This window comes from Macaca fascicularis, chromosome 10 (assembly GCF_037993035.2).
Source record: "Macaca fascicularis isolate 582-1 chromosome 10, T2T-MFA8v1.1".
Classification (NCBI taxonomy): domain Eukaryota; kingdom Metazoa; phylum Chordata; class Mammalia; order Primates; family Cercopithecidae; genus Macaca; species Macaca fascicularis.
In genome coordinates this window covers 32,170,682-32,192,714 of record NC_088384.1, presented here as the reverse complement: position 1 = coordinate 32,192,714, position 22,033 = coordinate 32,170,682, and the positions used below count along the sequence as shown (strand labels likewise).

Genomic DNA, 22,033 nt, shown 5'->3' with positions numbered 1-22,033 from the left:
TGCACCTTGGTTTTGCTGCTGCCATGTCTACTGTGCTCCTGGGCAAGGAAAGCAAAGGAAACCAGAGGGCCAGGCCCATGGACACTGGGGTGAGGGGCCAACCTGGGTGAGGGTGCCCAGCAGCTGTTTCTGCAGCCCCTGCGTGTTCAGGGACCCTGTGTGGGTGAACCGCCTGGATACTGAGCCTAGGCGGTGGAAAACTCAAAAACAAGGGCAGGTTTATTCAGATCCCTGGTGGAGTTACAAACTTGGTTTGGTTTTTGGTCACAGGCCCTAAAATGCCATTATTCTGAGTTTACATAAAAATACAAAGCACTGGCCGGGCGCAGTGGCTCACACTTTGGGAAGCTGAGGTGGGTGGCTCACATGAGGTCAGGAGTTTGAGACCAGCCTGACCAACATGGTGAAACCCCATCTGTACCAAAACTACAAAAATTAGCTGGGCATGGTGGCACATGCCTGTAATCCCAGCTACTCGGGAGGCTGAGGCAGGAGAATTGCTTGAACCTGGGAGGAGGAGCTTGCAGTGAGCCGAGATCGCACCACTGCACTCCAGCCTGGGCGACAGAGCGAGACTCCGTCTCAAAAAACAAAACAAAACAAAAACCAAAATACAAATTACAACATTTAAATTTGAAAATCATTAAAAAGAACCCCACATCAAAAACAAAGGCTTGGTTTGAAAATCACCACTGAGGCCGGGTGCGATGGCTCATGCCTGTAATCCCAGCACTTTGGGAGGCTGAAGCAGGCGGATCACGAGGTTAGGAGATCGAGACCATCCTGGCTAACATGGGGAAAACCCATCTCTACTAAAAATATAAAAAATTAGTCGGGCATGGTGGCACGAGCCTGTAGTCCCAGTTACTTAGGAGGCTGAGGCAGGAGAATCGCTTGAACCTGGGAGGTGGAGGTTGCAGTGAGCCGAGATGGTGCTGCTGCACTCCAGCCTGGGTGACAGAGCAAGACTCCGTCTCAAAAAAAAAAAGAAAAAATCACCACTGAGATGCTGTTCTCCCTGGTGTGTCGTCTGTGGGGTGAATGAAGGTGTGAGAGATCCCATGGTGGCTTCTGTCAGTCAGTCTGTAGTTGTCATTATTTTGAATACTTAAGTATCATCAAACGGTTGCTGTGTCTTTGAGCACTTGATTTTATTGAAGCTACCTTCCCTCCCTTCTCAGTCCCGTTTCCCCCAGATGCCTCCACGACTGCAGGAATCCCCCTGCTCCCAACCAGGAGCCCAAAGATAACCGTGTTCCCACCTGGAGTGGCCTCCCACGTCCAATGCCATTAGGGCTGGTGCAGCTTCCCCAGCTTGGTCAGCAGCGTCCTGGCTGAGGAGTAGAGGACATAGCCCAGAGTAAACAGCAGTGCACAGGTGAGGGGCCCGACGCAGAACAGAGAAGCCACGAAGAAAGCCAGCAGCAGCCAGGGCAGTGTCAGGTAGCTGCCCAGAAAGCACAGGCTGAGCCTGGGGCCGCTGGCCAGCGTGGGCTCTGTGAGGCGGTAGCGACAGAAGCTGCCAAGGGAGTCATCTCAGGAACACAGAGCCGCCATCTGGTCTGCAAACTGAAGCGCAGACAGTGGCACGGGGGTATGGGGTGGTGGCACCACAGGCCTCAGGTGCACCCCACCCCCATAGGCCACCCTGGGACTGCACCCCAGGCAGGAGCACCCAGAACCCTCTCTGAAGAGGCCAGGCCGGCCCTCCTGCCCACTCACTCTGTTTGATGGCACATGACAGCCGGAAGGGTGCTCGAACCAAGCTGGTAATCTCATAGCCCCAGAGGGGACCCCAGCTCCAGGTCCCCCCGATACTCAATTTCAAACCTTTGCAGCCTGTTGATCTAGAAACCCAGGTCGTAGGGTTGGGTCAGAAAACATGGCCCTGACCAGGCGCAGTGGCTCACGCCTATAATCCCAGCACTTTAGGAGGCCCAGACAGGTGAATCACGAGGTCTAGAGTTAGAGACCAGCCTGACGAATATGATGAAACCCTGTCTCTGTTAAAAATACAAAAATTGGCCAGGTGCCGTGGCTCACACCTGTAATCTCAGCACTTTGTGAGGCCGAGGAAGGTGGATCACGAGGTCAGGAGATGGAGACCATCCTGGCTAACACGGTGAAACGCTGTCTCTACTAAAAAATACAAAAAATTGGGCCGGGCGCGGTGGCTCAAGCCTGTAATCCCAGCACTTTGGGAGGCCGAGACGGGCAGATCACGAAGTCAGGAGATCAAGACCATCCTGGCTAACACGGTGAAACCCCGTCTCTACTAAAAAATACAAAAAACTAGCCAGGCGAGGTGGCGGGCGCCTGTAGTCCCAGCTACTCGGGAGGCTGAGGCAGGAGAATGGCGGGAACCCGGGAGGCGGAGCTTGCAGTGAGCTGAGATCCGGCCACAGCACTCCAGCCTGGGCGACAGAGCGAGACTCCGTCTCAAAAAAAAAAAAAAACAAAAAACAAAAAATTGGCTGGGCGTGGTGGCGGGTGCCTATAGTCCCAGCTACTCCAGAGGCAGGAGAATGGCGTGAACCCAGCAGGCTGAGCTTGCAGTGAGCCGAGATTGTGCCACTGCACTCCAGCCTGGGCGACAGAGCGAGACTCTGTCTCAAAAAAAAAAAAAAAAAAAAAAAAAAAGCAGGCCGGGCGCGGTGGCTCAAGCCTGTAATCCCAGCACTTTGGGAGGCCGAGACGGGCGGATCACAAGGTCAAAAGATCGAGACCATCCTGGCTAACACGGCGAAACCCCGTCTCTACTAAAAACACAAAAAATTAGCCGGGCGAGGTGGCGGCGCCTGTGGTCCCAGCTACTCGGGAGGCTGAGGCAGGAGAATGGCGTGAACCCGGGAGGCGGAGCTTGCAGTGAGCTGAGATCTGGCCACTGCACTCCAGCCTGGGTGACAGAGCGAGACTCCGTCTCAAAAAAAAAAAAAAAAAAAAAAAAAAAAAAAAAAAAAAAAGCCAGGCACAGTGGCATGCGCCTATAATCCCAGCTACTTACTCAAGAGGCTGAGGTGGGAAAATCGCTTGAACCCGGGAGGCGGAGGTTGCAGTGAGCTGAGATCTTGCCACTGCACTCCAGCCTGGGCGACAGAGGGAGACTTTGTTTCAAAAAAAAGAAAGAAAAGAAAACATGGCCCCTGCACACAATTCAGAAGAGCCAAGCCATCTCTGCTCACAGCAGAGGAGGGAGCTGGGGACAGGTCAGGGCCCAGCCCATGCAACTCTGGGACTTGGGCCTCTCACCTGGTACTGGCCCAGGGACGTAGGGATGAGTCCATCCTCACCTGCAATGCAGTCGGAGCTGCTGCTTTCCATTCTCATCCTGGATGGTGTCCAAGGCAAGTGTGAACTGTGTGAGCTGCGCTTCACTGAGCTGCCAGAGAGAGAGAAGCGCCTCTGTCCTCAGTGTCAAGGTGAAGGAAGGGACCAGTCTTCACCCCACCAGCTTCTAACGGTGGCGACGAGGGCACCCAGACTCGGGGTGTGGGCCTGCCTCCCACAACACTGGGTTCATCTGCATGGGGCCTGGGACAGGTGCGTGGCAGACCACAGGCTAAGGGGGAGTGGACCCTTCGGGGAAGGGGACCCTAATGGCCGTGGGGTAGGCCCCATTGCTCATACCTGGAATATCTGGCACAGATACTCCAGGGCCTCCTCCAGGCACTCGTCTGTCTTCCGGACGCTGTCCTGCCCCATCTCGTCCAGGTCATTGGCTGAAGAGGAGCCGTTGGTGTCCGTGGGGCCAAAGCCCGGCCACAATAGGAAGGAGCAGCCGGCCGGACTCTCCACACACGGGTCTGAGATGGACTTGGCCATGTGCTTGGCCTGCGTGATGAGCTGAGTGAGGTGCAGGACCTGCAAGGGAGGCAAGAGCAGGTCACTGGCAGGAGAGGCCTGTGCTGCCACCAAGGCAGGCTGACTAGGGGCCCTAAGATGGATGCACAGCCAGATCACTGAGTGACGGGAGGAGCAGCTTCTGCTGGAGGACTTTTAAAGACTAAAGGATGATCTTCTAAATGTGAAATTTCCCAACACTGCCTTCGTTATCAGAAACAAATCAGACTTTACTGAAACAGGGGAAGGAGAAGTGCGTCAACTCTACGCCCAACCTCCCTCCTTCCAGCCAGAACACAGCACTTTCCTGCCTCTGCTCAGCCCCGTGGCTCCAGGGGCCCTGTGGATGGGCACCACCAACCCACTCACCAGGGTGTGGGCCTCAGGCCTGAACATCAGGGTGTACTTGCAGTCCTGGCCCTCCAGGCTGTAGACGTGGCTCTTCACCTTGAAGGAGGTATCAGTGACCACTGGTGGCCACGATGACAGGGAGCCGCTGGCAAATGTGCAGGCTGTGAAGAGTCGGTGCTGGCAGTGGGGGATGACGAGCTCCGGCTCCAGGAACAGCTGCTCAAACTGGAAGGCAGGAGACAAACCTAGCGCCCACTTCCGGAGGCACAGAGTACCTGGTTACTGCCCACAGGTTTTCAGGATGCCTCCGAGGTATCTGGGGAGCCATGACCCAGGGGTGTCCTCCTGAGGCCCTGCCTGGCAGTGTCTCCCATTTAGTAGGTGGCTGACATGGGGAGGGCAAATGAGGGAGCTAGTGGCTCACAGAGCCCCCAGCAGTATCTACAGGAGGGCAAACACCGGGAGGAGCAACAGAAGCCAATGTCCAACCCAGCCAAGACAAACGCACGCCAGAGACCAAGACAGCCTCCCAAGGCTGCTGCCACGAGTTGCCAGGGAGAAATTGTGGTGCCATGGGGCGGCAGCTTGGTCTGTGCAGCCCCCTCTGTGGGTATACCTCCACCCAGTGCCTGGTGCCTGCCAGCCGGTCCCAGCCTTAACTGCGCAGATGTGTCCCAGGAGTCTCCACAGCAACCTTTGCCGAGGCCCACTCTGGACACATGGGTCCCTCTTGAAGAGGTGTCACCCACCAGCTAAGGGCCTGGCTCTGGTCTGGCTGGGTCGGGGTCTGCCAGGCTGGCCTGGGCCGAGGACTTACCGTTCTGGATCATCTTGGCTAGGTTGGACTGGGCAAACACTCTGGCCATTCAGAACACCATGAGCACGTGCTTGGGGCTGACCAGGTCTGTGTGGAGCACGTGGTTCAGGAAGCCCACGAACAGCTTGGTGTACATCAGCAGGTTCTCCTGGACAAAGGGCACCCTGGGGACCGAGGTGGCAGGTTGGGGCCAGCCTTCCCACTGGAGGTGGAGGTGGGGGCTGCGCCCGTCCATGCCCCTAATACCCCTGCTTGTTCCCAGGCTTTCAGACTCTCCCTGGCCAAGGTGACAAAGTGTCATGGATGACAGCTCAGAGGACTGTTGGCAGGCAGGGAGGGCAGGACACAGGCAGGTGAGACCCAGGCCCTCTGAGGATGCTGAATCCTTAGCAGGGCTGAGGCCCCTTTCCAAGAGGACTGAAGCCACCATGGCAGAGGCTGGCCCAGAGCCTGAGGGGGCTGAGGGAGGATCCCCCAGAGGGTCCAAAGGGGAAGGCCTCGGGCAAGGAAGGGAGAGGTCAGTGGCTATGCCAGGTGCCACGGACGCCTGGGAGGTCTGCTGTGAGGATGAAGCAGGAGATAAGGGGAAGGCAGCCACTGGTTTGCTCTGTGCTGGTAAGGAAGGGTCAAGGCACAGTTTGCAGGTCACTATGAAAATCTGTCTGGGCCAGAAGGGAGAGGGGACAGGTCAACCACTGCTTCCATGAGAAACCCATTCTAGGACCTGCAAAGTTGAGCCTAGGAAGGGCTGGTCTGTGCGCCACTCAGCAGGGGCTGGGAGAGGAGCCCAGGAGGCTGCCAGAGCCAGGGCCAGGCTGACCCCAGCATAGGCCGCTGTCCTGGCCTCCACCCACTGGAGCAACATCTGCCCAGGGGAGCCAGTGGCATGGCTGTGAGGAGAGGGGGCCAGGGCTTACCGTTTCTCAGGCACACCAGGGCTGGGAGTCGCTGCTGGGAGCCTGCTTGTCAGCCGCACATCGCCACGGCTGCAGGTAGCTCAGCCACACCTCTAGGACCTGTCGGGGAGGTGTGTGCTGAAGGCCCAGTGGCTGGGGCCAAATCCTCCCGTGGTCTGGAGGCCAGGTCCCCAGGCGGCAGCTACACTGACTCTTCCCACATCCCCCAGAGGGCGCAGGAGAGACACGCACAGCCCTGTGAGGTTTGGCGCTCTCACTGTCGCTTCAGAAGCCAGGGTCATGGGCGGGCTTTTCCCAGCCCACAGGACCCAGTGCTCCCTGGTTGTGTAAGAGTAGAAACCCGTTTGACACCAGACAGATGGCACGGGGCAGGGCTTTGCTGTACCTGAGGGTTGGCTTTGGAAACTGAAACAGAAAGAACAATGTGACCTCCAAGGCCCCTCCTCTCCAAGGTCTCTGTGACAACATTTGTTCTCCTCCTTCATCCACCCCAGGGGACCTCCCTCACTGGGGCACACAGAGGACTCAAGCCCGCATGAGATGGAGCCGACACTCCTAGCTCCAAACAATGGGTCCAGGGGCCAGTGGCCAAAGTAATGCTGCAGAACAGGTAGAGTTTCTGCTGGACGAACCTCGGGACAGCGGCCTGCAGGGGAGGGGAGGGTCCCACTGCTTGCACAGTAAGGTGGCCCTGCCTGGGGCTCCCATTAGCAAGGGTTGGCTCTGCCAGGGGAGAGCACTGGGCACCTCTGAGAGGTAAGAGCTTGTTTCAGCCCCATTTTTCAGAGGAAGAAACCAAGGTTAGGGAACATCCCAAGGACACACCCAGCATGCAGGCGGCCAAGCCATTGCATCCCCTGCACACAGCTTACCTCAGCCCCACACAAAACAGCCCACTCTGCCAGCCCCAGTGGGCCTGGGAGTCAGGACCACCCCAGCCCTTCTCCTGACAGGCGTGGGGAGGAGCAAGTGACGGCAGCGTGATGGGGCCTCTTTGGCCAGTCTGGAGAGAGAGGCTCTGGGAGCCAGAGACCAGCCGGCAGCCCCACCAGGCTAGCTGAGAAGGCACCTGTGTCAACCTCCAGAGGCCTCACAGTGAGCAGGGAAGGATTCCCCTCACCCTGCCCCCCATGCCCTGGGGAGAGGTCGCTGTGGGCAACACCAGAGTGGGGGAAAGAGGACGAGACACTGAACGCCTCCAGGGGGCTGCTGGTATGGGAGTGGCCAAAAGGTGAGGTCTGCTCTGGCTTCAGGCTGTTGGCAAAGGTGTGCAGGTGCTTCAGTGGCAGGCGCACCACCATTATGTGCTCCTTGGTGGGCATGAACGATTCCTCGGTGGAGGAGGAGGGGTCAGGGCCTGGGAAGGGCTGCAGCACGTGGCCTCCAGGTCTGACCACATCCTGCCCTGGGGCAGTTGATCTGCCTCCACACAGGAGGCACGAGCCAGGCAAAGAGTGGGGCCACCACTGTGCCTGGCACCCAGCGGATGTGCCTCGCACTGCTTGGTCTGAACTGCGGCCAGCTTGTGGTAGGGAAGTGCTTGGCCCAGCGCCCGCACAGCCCACCTGAAGAGGACTCGCTGAGACAGACACATCTGCTTCTGCATCGCTGCATACCCGCAGTGGGTGGCACAGGGCCATGGCCCGCCACATTGTGCCCTTGGCCATTGCTGCCTATCTTGATCCTCAGGGCAGGAGGAGGCGGGTGTCACCCCCAAGCTCTGGGTCCAGGGTCTCCCAGGTAAGATGGCTGAGGCCAGGAATTCGAGATTAGCTTGGGCAACATAGGGAGGCTCTGTCTCTACAAAACTTAAAAAGTTAGCTGGGCATGGTGGTGTGTGCCTGTAGTTCTAATTACTCAAGAGGCTAGGGTGGGAGGATCACTTGAGCCCAGGAGTTCTTGGCACAGTGAGCTAGGATCGTGCCACTGCACTCTAGCCTGGGTGACAGAGTAGTACCTTCGCTTTCCTCCCCAATTCCTTCCAACTGCTCCTCATTCTGGACACAGCTAGGTAAGGGCTCAGCCCAGGAGAATCCCTGGATATCAATTCCTCTGTTGCCCACAGACTTGTGGTCAGGAAAATCCCAAGACAAGAACACAGTCAAGCTAACAGGCCAAGCTTTAGATTTACAATGTACAAGCAGGATCCTGGAGACCTACACCCGTGAGGAAAGCCTTTTTGCTGGCCGTGGGCTTTCTCTGGTTGCTCAGCATTGGGAGGGCAGGTGGGAGCATCAAGAGTGGATGAGGACAGGGGAACGGGGCACTGAGTCCGAGTGGACATGCTCACCTCTCCATGCTTACACCCAGCCCTTTGGGCCTCAACCCATCTGTGATGCTGAGGCTGGTGCAGGGCCCGGCCTCTGGGTATATCCTGGGATGCTGCAGACCCCGCATGGACCACTGCTCACATCATTGCCCACTCAAGTCTCCCCGTCAGGAAAATGTCCCCACAGGTCCAGGTGACACACCCCACAGATCAGTGATTGAGGCTGAGAATGGAGCTATAGGGTGGGAGGTATTTTCTTTTTTTTTTTTGAGACAGAGTCTCACTCTGTCACCCAGGCTGGAGTGCAACAGCATGATGTCGGTTCACTGCAACCTCTGCCTCCTGGGCTCAAGGGATCCTCCCATTTCAGCCTCCCGAGTAGCTGAGACCACAGGCACACACCACCACACCCAGCTAATTTTTCTTTTCTTTTTTTGTAGAGGCAGGGGTCTTGCCATGTTTCCCAGGCTGGTCTCAAACTCCTGAGCTCAAGCAGTCTGCATGCCTTGGCCTCCCAAAGTTCTGGGATTACAAGTTTGAGCCACTGTGCCCGGCTATTTTCTTCTATCTAGCTGTATCTTTAAGTCTTTGGGCAATGAATTTGCATTGCCTTGGAAGGAAGGAGAAAACCAGTCCCTATACTACCTGACTAGAAGGGCACCAGCGGGTGGGAAGTCAGACCAGCGTCCTTCTCCTCCAGTCTCACCCCGGCCCTCCCTCCCATCCTGGCCTGGGATCCTGAGCCATGACATGCTCCCTCAACTCACGGGAAGGGACGGCATCCACATGGGAACTGGGAACCTGCCTTCCCTGCGGGTGCACTTACCCAGCCTCACCTGGTCCTTCCAGAGGGTCTGGAGGGGCTGGTGTCGGGCCCTGTCCCTGGCAGTCACATGAAAGCCTCAGGCTATTTTCCCACAGGTTTGCGGAGCCACAGATTTCTCTCAGCTCTGCACCCCTCCTGGGCCACAGTCCCACGTGGAGTCCCTGGCCACAGTCGTACCTGCTTGCTTCTTAAAGATGTGTCCCCAAAGCCCCACATTTCCCACTGGGCCCAGCCTCACAACACCTCAGCTCACCCCTCCAGGACCTCCCTGGTCACCCCTACTGCCATGGGGGTTACTAGATGCTTCCTGGACACTGCCCTCCCTCCCTGACCCAAGTCTTCTCCAGTGGCTTCCGCAGAACAGGGATGCCACCACATGCTGTGGTTGCCACTCATCCCACCGGCACTCAGGCCCCCCATGTTTATCCATCCTGTGCTCAAATTCCCATTCAATCACGTGTGCTCCTTTGCAGGGTGAACGGGGAAGGCCCCTGGCTGTGGGCACGGCTCATCCCCCGGGTTCTCACAGACTCGCTAACTCTGTCGTCTCCGAAATCCCCCATGGGCCTGAACTCTGCTTCACTGACCTCAAATCCATCCATACACTTGTCATTTGTGCCTAGGCAGACCATGACCTCTATGAGGTCGCTACCTATTCTCATCCCCCTCTGGAGGTGTCTACGAGTGGCCGAGGCTCCCTAGGTGAAGGCGGGGCCCAGGCCGGGCCATCAAGGACTGACAGCCTCTGTGGGCTATAGGGCCAAGCTCCAGGTCCTCGCCAACCCCCTGCCTCACACACAGAGTCTCACAGAACCTCCAGCGTGGGTGACAGTTCTGAACAGGGCAGCACCCACATTACTGCAAGTCCCAGGCCTCTGTGTCTTCAGCTCCTTCCTGAGCACCAGGCCCTGCAGAGTGGGGGTGAACTGGGCCACTGCAGAGGCCTCACGACTCCAGCTCTTCAAACCAGGGCCAAGCAAGGAGTCTCAACACCAGAGACCTTGGGACTCCTCCACTGGTGGGGAGCTGGCCAGTCCGGGCCACGTGCCTTGTTCTTCCACACAGCCACACCCCACCCCCACAAACCGGGCCAGTCTGCAAAGCCAAGGGCCAGGCCAGGCTGGAGGCTGATCTCTGCCTCCCGCAACACAGGGGCTTCGCTCTGCCTGAAAGTAGCTTCTGTTACCCGCGGCTGAGCCCAGCCAGCCCCTTGCTTTGCCAGGCACGGACACGCACTCTGGGCAGGGGAAGGGAATCAAGGAGCGCAGCATGTTCTTGGTAGGTGTGGAGGGCCTGGAGGCTGGGCTGCAGGGGGCTGTGGTGGGCACTGGAGACAGAGTCGGTAGTGCAGAACCTCCACCTGAGACGGTGAACAGAGAGAAGCCGGAAGAGGCAGAAGAGGAGAGCATGAGAGGACAGGGTGGGGAAGGGGAAACATGGGACCGGACATAGGAGGGGGAAGTGGAGAAAGCAAGCAATGAGAACGAGCCCAGAAGTGAGGAGAAAAACGACAACAAAAGCGTGGTCAGTGACCATCCAAACAATTGCAGTCCCAGCAGCCGCGGCCAGCGCAGCACCCTCCTCGGCAGCCAGGCCAGGGCTGTGGCGGCACTCTCCTCAGCCTTGGAGGCTGGGGGTGGATTAGACCCTCCAGCTCACCAGGGTGGCCTCTCAGTGTCGCTGAGGCCTAAAGGCCTCACTAGCTCATTGGAAGGGCCCAACTCACCGCCCTTCCAGATAGGACCCGCTCTCCCCAGTGACTCTGAGGCCACACTGTGTGTGCCATGTGCACACCACAGCCCTTCAAGTGCTCAGGGTCTTCTCTGGGACATGCTGTCAGCCACCAAGGCCTCAAGATCCCAAGGCCCAGAAAAGAAACTGTCAAAGCATGTTCCAGCAGAGGGACTCTGCCCAGAGAAGACACATATGTAATTGACTGGATTTCCCTGGGTTGTTTTGAGAAATTTATCAAATTTGCGTATGACATGATCAATTCCTATGTGTCTAAAACCCAAGCAATGTCCCCTCCCTGAGTGGATCTCTCTGAGAGCTGAGGATGACGACAGGTCCCCAAGGGTAGCACAGACAGGAGCACAGGCTCAGGCCCCCAGGTCCTGCCCTCCACACCCCCAAGTCTGGAGGTCAGCCGAGGTGGTGTGTGCATCAGCTCTGACTCTAGGAGGCAGCCTCTCCTAATGCACCAGGAACTCCCACCCTCCAGATATGGAGGGCTCCCAAGGGCAGGAGCCCCCGAGGACCTGGCCACAGCCACACAGACTCAGAGGCAGCAGGAAACAAGCTAAGCTGGCCCCCAGCCAGGACCCTCCAATCTACCGCCCCGCAGCGCTGCAGCATCCAAAGCACCCCTTCAGCCCAGCACAGCCAGAGCTGGCCTGGCGCATATCCTGCCTCATGAGCGCCATGCCTCCTGCCCAAGCAGCACGGCCACTGGGCTCCACACAGGAGAGATCAGGACACACCTGCTAGATGCCACAGCACGCAGAGCAGAGCGGGAAGGAGCAGGGCAGGAAGGTGTCGCCTTCACAGCCTTCCTCTATGCCAGATCTGGGGCTCAGGCAGGAATCAGACACAGTTCTCCAGTGTGTCTCTGTCCTCGCTTAAAGGAACACAGTGGCCTGTGGGGCCGTTGGCCATCTTTACGGCCCACAGGGCCACCAGGGAACAAGCACGCACCTTGGATTCAACTAGTGAGAGCAGGGCAACCCCGGGAGCCTCACTTCCTGCATCTGGAAATAAGGGCTAGCAGGGACGGGCAGGGATTTCTGTATGGCAGGTGCAGCATAGGCCTGGGCAAGCGGCAAGGGGCCTTGGGGGACACGGACCTCCACAGCTGCCTTTCTCTGACTCCTACCCACTCAGTTTTCTCACATTTTGTTTTTTGTCTCAACTGGAAGAGGCAAAAAGTGGAGCATCTCTGGGCACTTCGTCCCACCACTGCAAGTCATTCTGAGCAGGGCTCACCCGACCCAAGGTCTGGCCAAGAGGAAGTGAACATTGGGAAGAAGGGAAAGGCACCTCCTGCCCTCTGCAGGGACAACCCCCTGCCAGTTCCCTTGGCCCGTGAGGACACAGAATCCTCACAGGCAACAGCCCAGAAAAGCCTTTCTGGCTGGCCCTTGAAAGTAGGTGTATTTCCACTCACTCAGTAGGCAGAACCAGCAGACAAGAAGGTGACACAGTGCAGCGGCCCCTGCCCCTGCCAGGTCAAGCCACATGCAAGAGCGCTGAGCAAGCGCCCTAGGGCCCCAGGGAGAAGCGGGGCCCTGGGAACAAACCAGGCCCCCAGGCACCAGCTAGGCACACGCAGCAAGTCTGCTCTGGAAGCAGGAAGGGCACTGCAGGCTCTGTGACTCAGGAGGCCCAAGATGGGGTCCCCAGCTTTTCCTCGTTCTCCTTCCAGGTGATGCCGAGGGTGAGGATTTGGGGGAACCTATGCTCTGAGAGATCCTTCACATGGCAAAGCATGGGGCCACAGAACTGGCTGCAGAGACTGTGGCAGAGGCAGGCCCACAGCTTTTCCCCAGAACCAAAGAAAAAGTGACAGGAGGCTCTTCTGTAGTTTAACTCCATCACCCACAGTTCCTTCATTCTGGAGAAAGCCCTCAAGAATTTTGTCAGCAACAAAGCCAAAGTCTCCCAAGCACACTGATGCACAGACGCCATGGGCACCAGACTACAGGTTGTGTGCCTAGGGCACACTGCCCAGAGAGGGAGCGGGGAGAGGCGAGGCGGAAGGGGAGGAAACAGGCCAGGCTGCATGTAGGAGGGCGCCAGGCCCCCACACACCATGAGTACAGCTGCTTGCTCATGCTCTGGAGGAGGTGGGGGAGTGGGGGGCGGACAGGAGGCTAACTATGGTGCCACTATGCTGGGCATGGGTCTGCCCCGGGCCATCACTTCATGGCAAAACACAAAGGCACTGCTGATGGTGGAGGAGACACCACTATTGTTTAATTGTTCAGTTTCTTTTTTTTATTAAAAGAGATGGGGGGGCTGGGCACAGTGGCTCACGCCTGTAATCCCAGCACTTTGGGAGGCCGAGGCAGGTGCATCATGAAGTCAGAAGTTCAAGACCAGCCTGGCCAAGATGGAGAAGCCCAACTCTACTAAAAATACAAAAATTAGCCAGGTGCAGTGGCAGGTGCCTGTAACCCTAGCTACTCGGGAGGCTGAGGCAGCAGAATCGCTTGAACCTGGGGGACAGAGGTTGCAGTGAGCCGAGATCACATCATTGCACTCCAGCCTGGGCGACAGAACGACACTCTGTTTAAAAAAAGAGAGAGAGAGACAGGGTCTCACTATATTGGCGAGGCTGGTCTCAAACTCCTGGCCTCAAGCAATCTTTCCCACCTCGGCCTCCCAAAGTGCTAGGATTACAGGAGTGAGTTCCCACGCCTCGTCCGGTTCAGATTCAGTTTTGCAAGATTCTGGAGATTGGATGCACAACAACGTGAATGTATTTAACACTACTGACTGTACACTTGGAAATGGTTAAGACAGTACATTTTATGTTATGTATATTTTACAATTACAATTTTTTTCTTAATTAAAAAAACAAGAAGCATTAATGCTTTGGTCCAGGAAACAGCAGAACCTTCCAGTTCTGTCCTGTAAGCCTGTGTCATGGTCTCCTGTCCTCTTCATGGCCAGCACATCCCACTGTCCACACAGCCAAGAGCTGTCTGGGTATCATGGTCCCCTCTGTGAACAGGGGCAATGGTTCCTACCATTCTAGCACCTGAGGCTGCTGTGAAATGGTTTGGAGGCTTCAAAAAGCACAGTACTCCACATACTAGGAGTTATGTCTGAGGTCGGAGACAGAATCCTGTCTTATCTACATACCAGGCATCAACAGCAAGGCTGTGGCTACCAGATCAGTCCTAGGATCCAGTATCAGAAGCAGCACCTGCCAGATCTCTCCAAGGTGTGCTCAGAAGACACAGCCAGGACTCAGGGAGGGAGCCAGCCCACACCGTTGAGAGAGACTGGAGCCTCCTGGGAAAACAAAAGATTCTGTCACCTACTATTTAGATCCCCTGAATCAACAGAAGGCCTGTGGAGGCTGCACAAACCCCTCACCATTCCATGTCACAAAAGTGCTACTGGGGCAGTGCTGAATATCCACATGATGGTAATCATAGGAAACATCTCCAACACCACGAGAGAGGGACACCGAGAGACTCTGCAATGATTATATCACCATGAGCAAAATGAAACAACTCCGACGGAGGGGGGGTCCTGGGATGAAAAACACCATCCATGGCATGTAAGTTAGGTGGGTAGGCAGATTTATTTTCATGTTTTCTAAATGTCATTGCAGAAAAATACCAACAATTTAGAATCAGCCCCAGGCTGAGGGGCCACCTCTGGGACTCTGCCCCACATGGTAGAAGGTGGCTGAATAGTTTCTTTTGAAACAGAAGCTGAGACCAGCTCAGCTCTCACCTGGAGCAGAGTTTCTGACCTCCAGACCTCCTGGGAGGCAGGGTCTGCACTCACAGACGTCTGATGAGAGACGTGTCGCTTCAGGAGGCTAGTGTGTGGAGGCTGTAGGAAGCAAAGGACATGGCTGGTGTCCTGAGGGAGATACGGAAACAGGCCCAAGTTAGGGGCTCCCACTGGCCAAGCCAGAGGCAGTCTGGACATCAAAATCAATGACAGCAGGGACGTATCACAACTTGTTCAATTGCACAATGTGCAAACTTTGCCGCCGCCCCCGATCCACACGGATATACCTCAATAAACAAACATCAAAGAGAAAAGTCTTCCCTACCACAGAATGACCACTGACCCAGTAATCAATACAGGAAGAATGAAGTTAGAGAACCACCACTTGGCAACTGCCCTATTAATAGGTTATTTGGTCAAGAATTAAGTGAGGCCAGGCATGGGACCTGCATGAGGCCAGGTGTGAGATGCCTGAAATCTCAGCACTTTGGGAAACCAAGACAGAAGGATCTCTTGAGGCCAGGCATTTGAGACCAGCCTGGGCAACACAGTGACGCCCCCATCTCTACAAAAACATTAAAACATGAAATAGCTGGGCATGGTGGGGTGTGCCTATGGTCCTAGCTACTTAGAAGGCTGAGGTTGGAGAATGGCTCCCTCCTTGGGCCTGGGAGTTGAGGCTACAGTGACCTATGATGGCGGCACCATCTGCACTCCAGCCTGGGGTGACAGAGCGAGACTCTTTTTCTAAAAAAATAAGATGTCCAGCCTGGGCAGCATGGCAAAACCCTGTCTCTAAAAAAAAAAAAAAAAAAAGTATTCAGGTGTGGTGGTGCACCCCTATAGTCCCAGATACTTGGGGGGGCTGAGGCACGAGGGTCACTTGAGCCTAGGAGATTGAGGCTGTCATGAGCCTAGATCATGCCACTGCACTTCAGTCTTGAGTGAGAGAACAAGATCGTGTCTTTTTTTTTTTTTTTTTTTTTGAGGCGGAGTCTCGCTCTGTCGCCCAGGCTGGAGTGCAGTGGCGCGATCTCGGCTCACTGCAAGCTCCGCCTCCCGGGTTCCCGCCATTCTCCTGCCTCAGCCTCCCGAGTAGCTGGGACTACAGGCGCCGCCACCACGCCCGGCTAATTTTTTTGTATTTTTAGTGGAGACGGGGTTTCATTGTGTTAGCCAGGATGGTCTCGATCTCCTGACCTCGTGATCCGCCGTCTCGGCCTCCCAAAGTGCTGGGATTACAGGCTTGAGCCACCGCACCCGGCCTTTTTTTTTTTTTTTTTTTTTTTTTTGAGACGGAGTCTCACTCTGTCGCCCAGGCTGCCAGGCTGGAGTGCAGTGGCGCAATCTCGGCTCACTGCAAGCTCCGCTTCCCGGGTTCATGCCATTCTCCTGCCTCAGCTTCCCGAGTAGCTGGGACTACAGGCGCCCGCCACCACGCGTGGCTATTTTTTTTTTTTTTTTTAATATTTTTAGTAGAGACGGGGTTTCACCTTGTAAGCCAGGATGGTCTCAATCTCCTGACCCCGTGATCCGTCTGCCTCAGCCTCCCAAAGTGCTGGGATTACAGGCATGAGCCACGGCGCCCGGCCCCAACAAAACTTTATTTGCAAAAATGAGTGGAGCACCACATCTGGCTCATGGGTGGTAGTTTGTTGTCCCTTTCTCTTGATGGAACAGAAAACAATGTGGGAAAACGAGGGCACTGATGACTTTAAGTCAAAAGTGATACAGAAGAACTTTGAACTAAAAAAAAGTTTTAAGAATATCTTACTTTGATGATATTTTATCTGTGTGTACTTATAAAAGTGACATCTGATTAAAAAACAAAACAAGGGGACTGCCATCAGCAACAGCCCCAAAGCCCCGTGGGCTCCTTGCTGGGTTGTGAGTTCAGCAGCCCCAGCGGGGTGCATCAGTCAAGCACAGCTGGGACTCCCCACAACATGTGTGTCCCAGGCTGGCATTGAGACACAGCAGTGATGTTGCTGCGGGGGGCTGCCGATGGCACTGGTGCTGGTGCTGGGGTGGCTGCTATGGGTGAGGGGGTGTCAAGGAGGACCACAGTAGTGTGCATGATGTGAGCCAGAGCTCCCAGGTGGTCGCCTTTGAACGGGCCAATGGCCAAGACCTGTATATGATTGTGCTCTGCATCCTTGAGGCCAACCTGGCCAGGACTGGTTCTACCTGTCCCACAAGGTCACCAGCATGGTCCCTGAGAGCGCCCTGCTCATCATCCTGGGCCTGGTGCCGGGCAGCCCATCTGGGTGGCCAAACACATAGCATCCTTCATGCTGATGTCCCCCATCATGTTAGACACCAGCTACTTCATCCCCAACAGGCTCTTCTTTGGAAACCTGGGCACCATCCTGCTGTACAAGGTCATCAGCACCATGTGGAATACAGCCACCACCATCCTGTCCCTCTATGGCATCTCCCTTAGCAGGCTCATGGGCAACCTGCAGATAGGGCTGCTGGACTGCCTCCTGTTCAGCAGCCTGATCACCACTGTTGACCCGGCAGCTGTCCTGGTTGCATGTGAGGAGGTTCATGTCAATGAGGTCATGTTCACCATCATCTTCAGGGAGTAGCTACTGAATGACTCTATCATTGTGTTTCTGTACAATATGTTTCAATCTTTTGTGACACTGGGTGGTGACAACGTGACCAGCATGGACTCTATGGAAGGTGTAGTCTGTGGTGAGCCTGGGGGGCCCGCTGATGGGGGTGGTCTTTGCCTTTCCGCTGTCACTGGTGACCCACCTCACCAAGCACGTGCACATCATTGAGCCTGGCTTCATGTTCGTCATCTCCTACCTGTCCATCCTGATGTCTGTGAAGCTGTTGCTGGAGGCCATCCTGGCCATCATCTTCTGTGGCATCTGCTGCCATAAGTATGTGAAGGCCAACATCTAGGAGCAGTTGGCCACCACCATGTGCTACACCATTAAGATGCTGGCCAGTGGCACCAATCCCATCTTCATGTCCCTGGGCATCTTAGCCATGCACCTGCTCATCTGGATGTGGAACAGGGCCTTTCTCCTCCTGCACTGCCCTTCACCTTCATGTGCCGACGCCATCAGTGTCATCCAGTCCTGGCTCCTGGACTGCTATTGGACGGTGCGGCTGGAGATCATAGACCAGGTGGTCATGTCCTATGGAGGCCTGCATGGGGCCATGGCCTTTATCCTGGTCATGCTTCTGAATGGAAACAAGGTCAAGGAAAATAACCTGTTTGTCGGCACCACCGTCATCATCTTCAGGGTCATCTTCTGGGGTCTGACCATCAAGCCCCTGGTGCAGTGGCTGAAGGTGAAGAGGAGTGAACATCGGGAGCCCATGCTCCATGAGAAGCTGCACTGCCACGCCTTCGACCACATCCTCTTGGCCATCAAGGACATATCCAGGCATATCAGGCACAATTATCTCAGAGAGATGTGGTCCCACTTTGACAAGAATTTCCTCAGCGGAGTCCTCATGAGAAGGCTGGCCCAGAAGTCTCCAGATGGGATCCTCAATGTCTTCCACAAGCTGAACCTGAAGGATGCCATCAGCTAAGTGACCAAGGGAGAGTGCCTGAGGTCCCTGGCCTTCATCATCTCCCCAAGTGCTAATAATGTGGTAAACGTGGACTTCACACCACGATTGTCCACTATGGTGGCCTCTGTCTCCTACCTCCTGAGGGAGAACATCAGCGCCGTCTGTCTGGACATTCAGTCCCTGGGGCGGCATGGCAGAGCATCTGGTACGGGGAGCACACGGTCATGCACCACATGCTGCAGCAGTACCTGTGCAAGCCGGGGAAGGAGTACATGCATCGCTACAGCCACACCAGCTGAGGACAAGAAGCAGGACTGGGATATCTTCCACAAGTCCATGAGGAAGTGCTTGGAATCCTTCAAGTAGACCAAGCTCGGGATCACCCAGAACAAGAAGGCAGCCAAGCTGTACAAGCCAAAACACGACCAGAAGTGGGGAACTCCCAAAGCTCTGCGCCCACTCCAGTAGAGCCGCACTAATGCCAACCCAGGCCAGGGCCCGGGCCTCAGCGGCCATCCTGTGCTGCTGAACAAAATGAATTTGCAAAAGTGATACCCTAGACAAGGCTCCAGGCCCCTCCCAGCCCAGCGCTTCTCCCCGGGGACGGTGGGGTGCGTCCGCAGTGCCAGGACTCCGGGCGTGACCCTAGAGTGGATGCAGGCCCAGCAAGTAGCCCAGGCTTAAGTGCTATTTTCAGGTCCTTAGCAGTTTGTTGAACTACTGGGTCACCTCGTGGGCTGCAGGTAAACTTGCAGCCCAGCAAGTTTGCTCAGCACTTGTGGGTTTAGACTCCTTGAACCAGCATCTGCCCCCTTTCCCTCCCAGTTTCCATCCTGCCCTCGCCAGCTCTGGAGGTGGCAGCTCTGGGTGGCTGCCATGCAAATGCCTCTTCTGGATCTGGTAGCTCAAGCGGGGATGGAGGGATGAGGCCTGAAGTGACCTTGAGGTCATTTAAATTTTCTAAATTAGACAAAACAATTTTTTTAAAAACCCATATTCCCATGCCTTTTTTTTTTTTTTGAGACAGAGTCTTGCTCTGTCGCCCAGGCTGGAGTGCAGTGGCCGGATCTCAGCTCACTGCAAGCTCCGCCTCCTGGGTCTACGCCATTCTCCTGCCTCAGCCTCCTGAGTAGCCGGGACTACAGGCGCCTGCCACCTCGCCCGGCTAGTTTTTTTTTTTTTTGAGATGGAGTCTCGCTCTGTCGCCCAGGCTGGGGTGCAGTGGCCAGATCTCAGCTCACTGCAAGCTCTGCCTCCCGGGTTCCCGCCATTCTCCTGCCTCAGCCTCCCAAGTAGCTGGGACTACAGGCGCCCGCCACCTCGCCCGGCTAGTTTTTTGTACTTTTTAGTAGAGATGGGGTTTCACCGTGTTAGCCAGGATGGTCTCGATCTCCTGACCTCGTGATCCGCCCGTCTCGGCCTCCCAAAGTGCTAGGATTACAGGCTTGAGCCACTGCGCCCGGCCTCCCATGCCTTTTAAAAATCAAAAACACGTACTGTTTCTTTTCAGTGTAAGCAGTTTTAATTACGTACCAGGGGCAGAGTCTACGATACAAGACAGAACTGCAGATAAAGTCTCTTTCCAACATAGTTAGGAGACATGGCTCACTCCACCTGTTCCAGGTGTCACTTAGAAATCTAATGAATGGCTCTAAACCAGGTAAACTAAACAATTTTCCAAAGTCAAAGAAGCAGTTTATGACATTAAAGCACTTAGCCAATTTAACCTCTGACTTAATTTAGAACAAATGTCTAAACTTTAAAGACTTTTTTTTTACCAATAATTTTAAAACTGTATTTCCCAAAGAATACTTAAGTCATGTGAAATAAAAGGCATGAGAGTGTCTATTTTTCTTTTTTCTTTTTTTTTTTTTTTTGAGACGGAGTCTCGCTCTGTCACCCAGGCTGGAGTGCGGTGGCCGGATCTCTGCTCACTGCAAGCTCCGCCTCCCGGGTTTACGCCATTCTCCTGCCTCAGCCTCCCGAGTAGCTGGGACTACAGGTGCTCACCACCTCGCCCGGCTAGTTTTTTGTATTTTTTAGTAGAGACGGGGTTTCACCGTGTTAGCCAGGATGGTCTCGATCTCCTGACCTCGTGATCCGCCCGTCTCGGCCTCCCAAAGTGCTGGGATTACAGGCTTGAGCCACTGCGCCCGGCCGAGAGTGTCTATTTTTCTGACAAAATATTTAAGAGCTTTCATTTTCCTTTAATCCAATTAATTAGAGCTCCTTCATATACGCATCACACACACTTCTAGACAGGAAAAGATCTAGCAGTTGTAAGTTTTTCTTTCCCATCTTATGACTTTCTGACTTGTCCTGTATTTCTCTCTTTCCTAGTCATTCTACTTTAGGACAAGAATTTGCCATACAAGATGCTCTCTCACATAAAATGTCTTTCCTTCATAACCTATCTTATCATAAATATATCTTCATATCCACAACTTTTTCTTTTTCTTTTTTTCTTTTTTGAGATGGAGTTTTGCTCTTGTTGCCCAGACTGGAGTGCAATGGTGTGATCTCTGCTCACTGCAACCTCTGCCTCCCGGGTTCAAGTAATTCTCCTGCCTCAGCCTCCTGAGTAGCTGGGATTACAGGCATGTGCCACAACACCTGGCTAATTTTGTATTTTTAGTAGAGATGGGGTTTCTCCATGTTGGTCAGGCTGCTCTCGAACTCCTGACCTCAGGTGATTTGCCTACCTCAGCCTCCCAAAGTGCTGGAATTACAGCGCTGTTTCCACAAGTTTCTTTAGATCTCTCTCCTCTACTAATTTCTGATGGCCCCCCAAATCAAAAAGGTCAGATAAGGCAAGGCAAAACAGAGTAGAGCCTTAGATTTTTTTTTCTCTTTTTTTTTTTTTTTTGAGACTGAGTTTCACTCTTGTTGCCCAGGCCACAGTGCAATGGCACCATCTCGTCTCACTGCAACCTCTGCCTCCCAGGTTCAAGCGATTTTCCTGCCTCAGCTTCCCCAGTAGCTGGGATTACAGGCACGCACCACCAAGCCCGGCTAATTTTTTTGTATTTTTAGTACAGACCGGGTTTCACCATGGCCAGGCTGGTCTTGAACTCCTGACCTCAGGTGATCCGCACCCCGGCCTCCCACAGTGCTGGGATTACAGGCATGAGCCACAGGGCCCAGCGGAGCCTCAGATTTTGAGAGGGACCTTTCTGCTTACAGTTCTTGGGGTTCCATGAGGAAAACAGAGAAACAGAGGTTTCTCCTAAAATGGAGTCTGCAGCACCTTCTGTTTTTCCCAGGAGTCCCAGGTTGTCAGAAACTACCTTAGGTCCTCTCATATGAGCATCAAGAGTGGCAAGAAGACAGACTAGGGAAATAATTCAGTCAACTGAGAAGAAAAAGAAAACCTTAGTACTGCTCCCATTGTAAAGATGGATAAACTCAGGCACCATGCATACTGTATGGAACCCGCCCAGGCAATGCAACCCGGGATAGCGTGCCCAACCTGCCCCCGCAGCGAGCAGTGCACTCCCAGATACCACACCTACCCTGCTGCCTTTTCTACCACTCTGGCCACACTCCCGCTGTGGGCTGCCTTCCCAGGCTCTCGCGGCTGCAGTCTCCACGGCCACCACAAACCACAGCAAAGCCAGCCACGCTGTCACAGACTCAAGTCTCCAGCATCCAGCAGGTGTCTTCCTCTTCCCCTTCCCCTTCTCTAAGCTGAGCACCAAGCAGCAGGGCACGAAGACACAGAAGAGCCTGGTAATAGCCTGTCTCCTGACCCCCTCAGCCGGCTTTATATAGGGAGGTTTTGCAACTGAATTCCCAGACTACATGTTCTGATTGGATGAGAGAAAACCTCTAGGCCTACTCTGATTGGACTTTATTATCATGTTCTGATTGGTTGGCTAAAGAATTGCTCTCATCCAATCAGAACGTGATAATAAAGTCCAATCAGAGTAGGCCTAGAGGTTTTTCTCCCATCCAATCAGAACATGTAGTTCAGGACACAGTGGTATAACTTCCGTATATAAAGC

General features: G+C 54.8%; 1 protein-coding gene and 1 pseudogene across 7 annotated transcripts; one reads left to right on the top strand and one right to left on the bottom strand.

The window, feature by feature from the left end:
- Window positions 1–1,132: 1,132 nt before the first annotated feature.
- On the bottom strand, window positions 1,133–21,768 carry LOC102133897 (sphingomyelin phosphodiesterase 4-like). Of its 7 annotated transcripts, none has more exons than XM_074004343.1 (8): window positions 21,542–21,768; window positions 5,926–6,024; window positions 5,009–5,172; window positions 4,210–4,416; window positions 3,628–3,861; window positions 3,291–3,379; window positions 1,723–1,847; window positions 1,133–1,334 (listed from the first exon to the last, which is right to left on the bottom strand). In XM_074004343.1, exons 4-8 carry the CDS (start codon window positions 4,234–4,236, stop codon window positions 1,291–1,293), a joined length of 519 nt encoding a protein of 172 aa, XP_073860444.1. In that variant the 5' UTR covers window positions 4,237–4,416; window positions 5,009–5,172; window positions 5,926–6,024; window positions 21,542–21,768; the 3' UTR covers window positions 1,133–1,290. The 7 variants fall into 7 exon arrangements, with proteins under 7 accessions (XP_073860444.1, XP_073860446.1, XP_073860445.1 ...); XM_074004345.1 differs by having other exon boundaries at window positions 4,247–4,416; XM_074004344.1 differs by lacking the exon at window positions 1,723–1,847.
- On the top strand, window positions 10,290–18,497 carry LOC107130961 (sodium/hydrogen exchanger 3 pseudogene; annotated as a pseudogene).
- Window positions 21,769–22,033: the final 265 nt, after the last annotated feature.

Coding starts and splice junctions, on each gene's coding strand:
- LOC102133897 (XM_074004341.1), bottom strand. CDS start 4,236: ATGTTCAGGCCTGAGGCCCACACCCTG. Junction 3,380..3,627: donor ATCTGTGCCAGATATTCCAG/GTATGAGCAATG, acceptor TCTCTCTGGCAG/CTCAGTGAAGCGCAGCTCAC. Junction 1,848..3,290: donor CAGCTCCGACTGCATTGCAG/GTGAGGATGGAC, acceptor CTGGGTTTCTAG/ATCAACAGGCTGCAAAGGTT.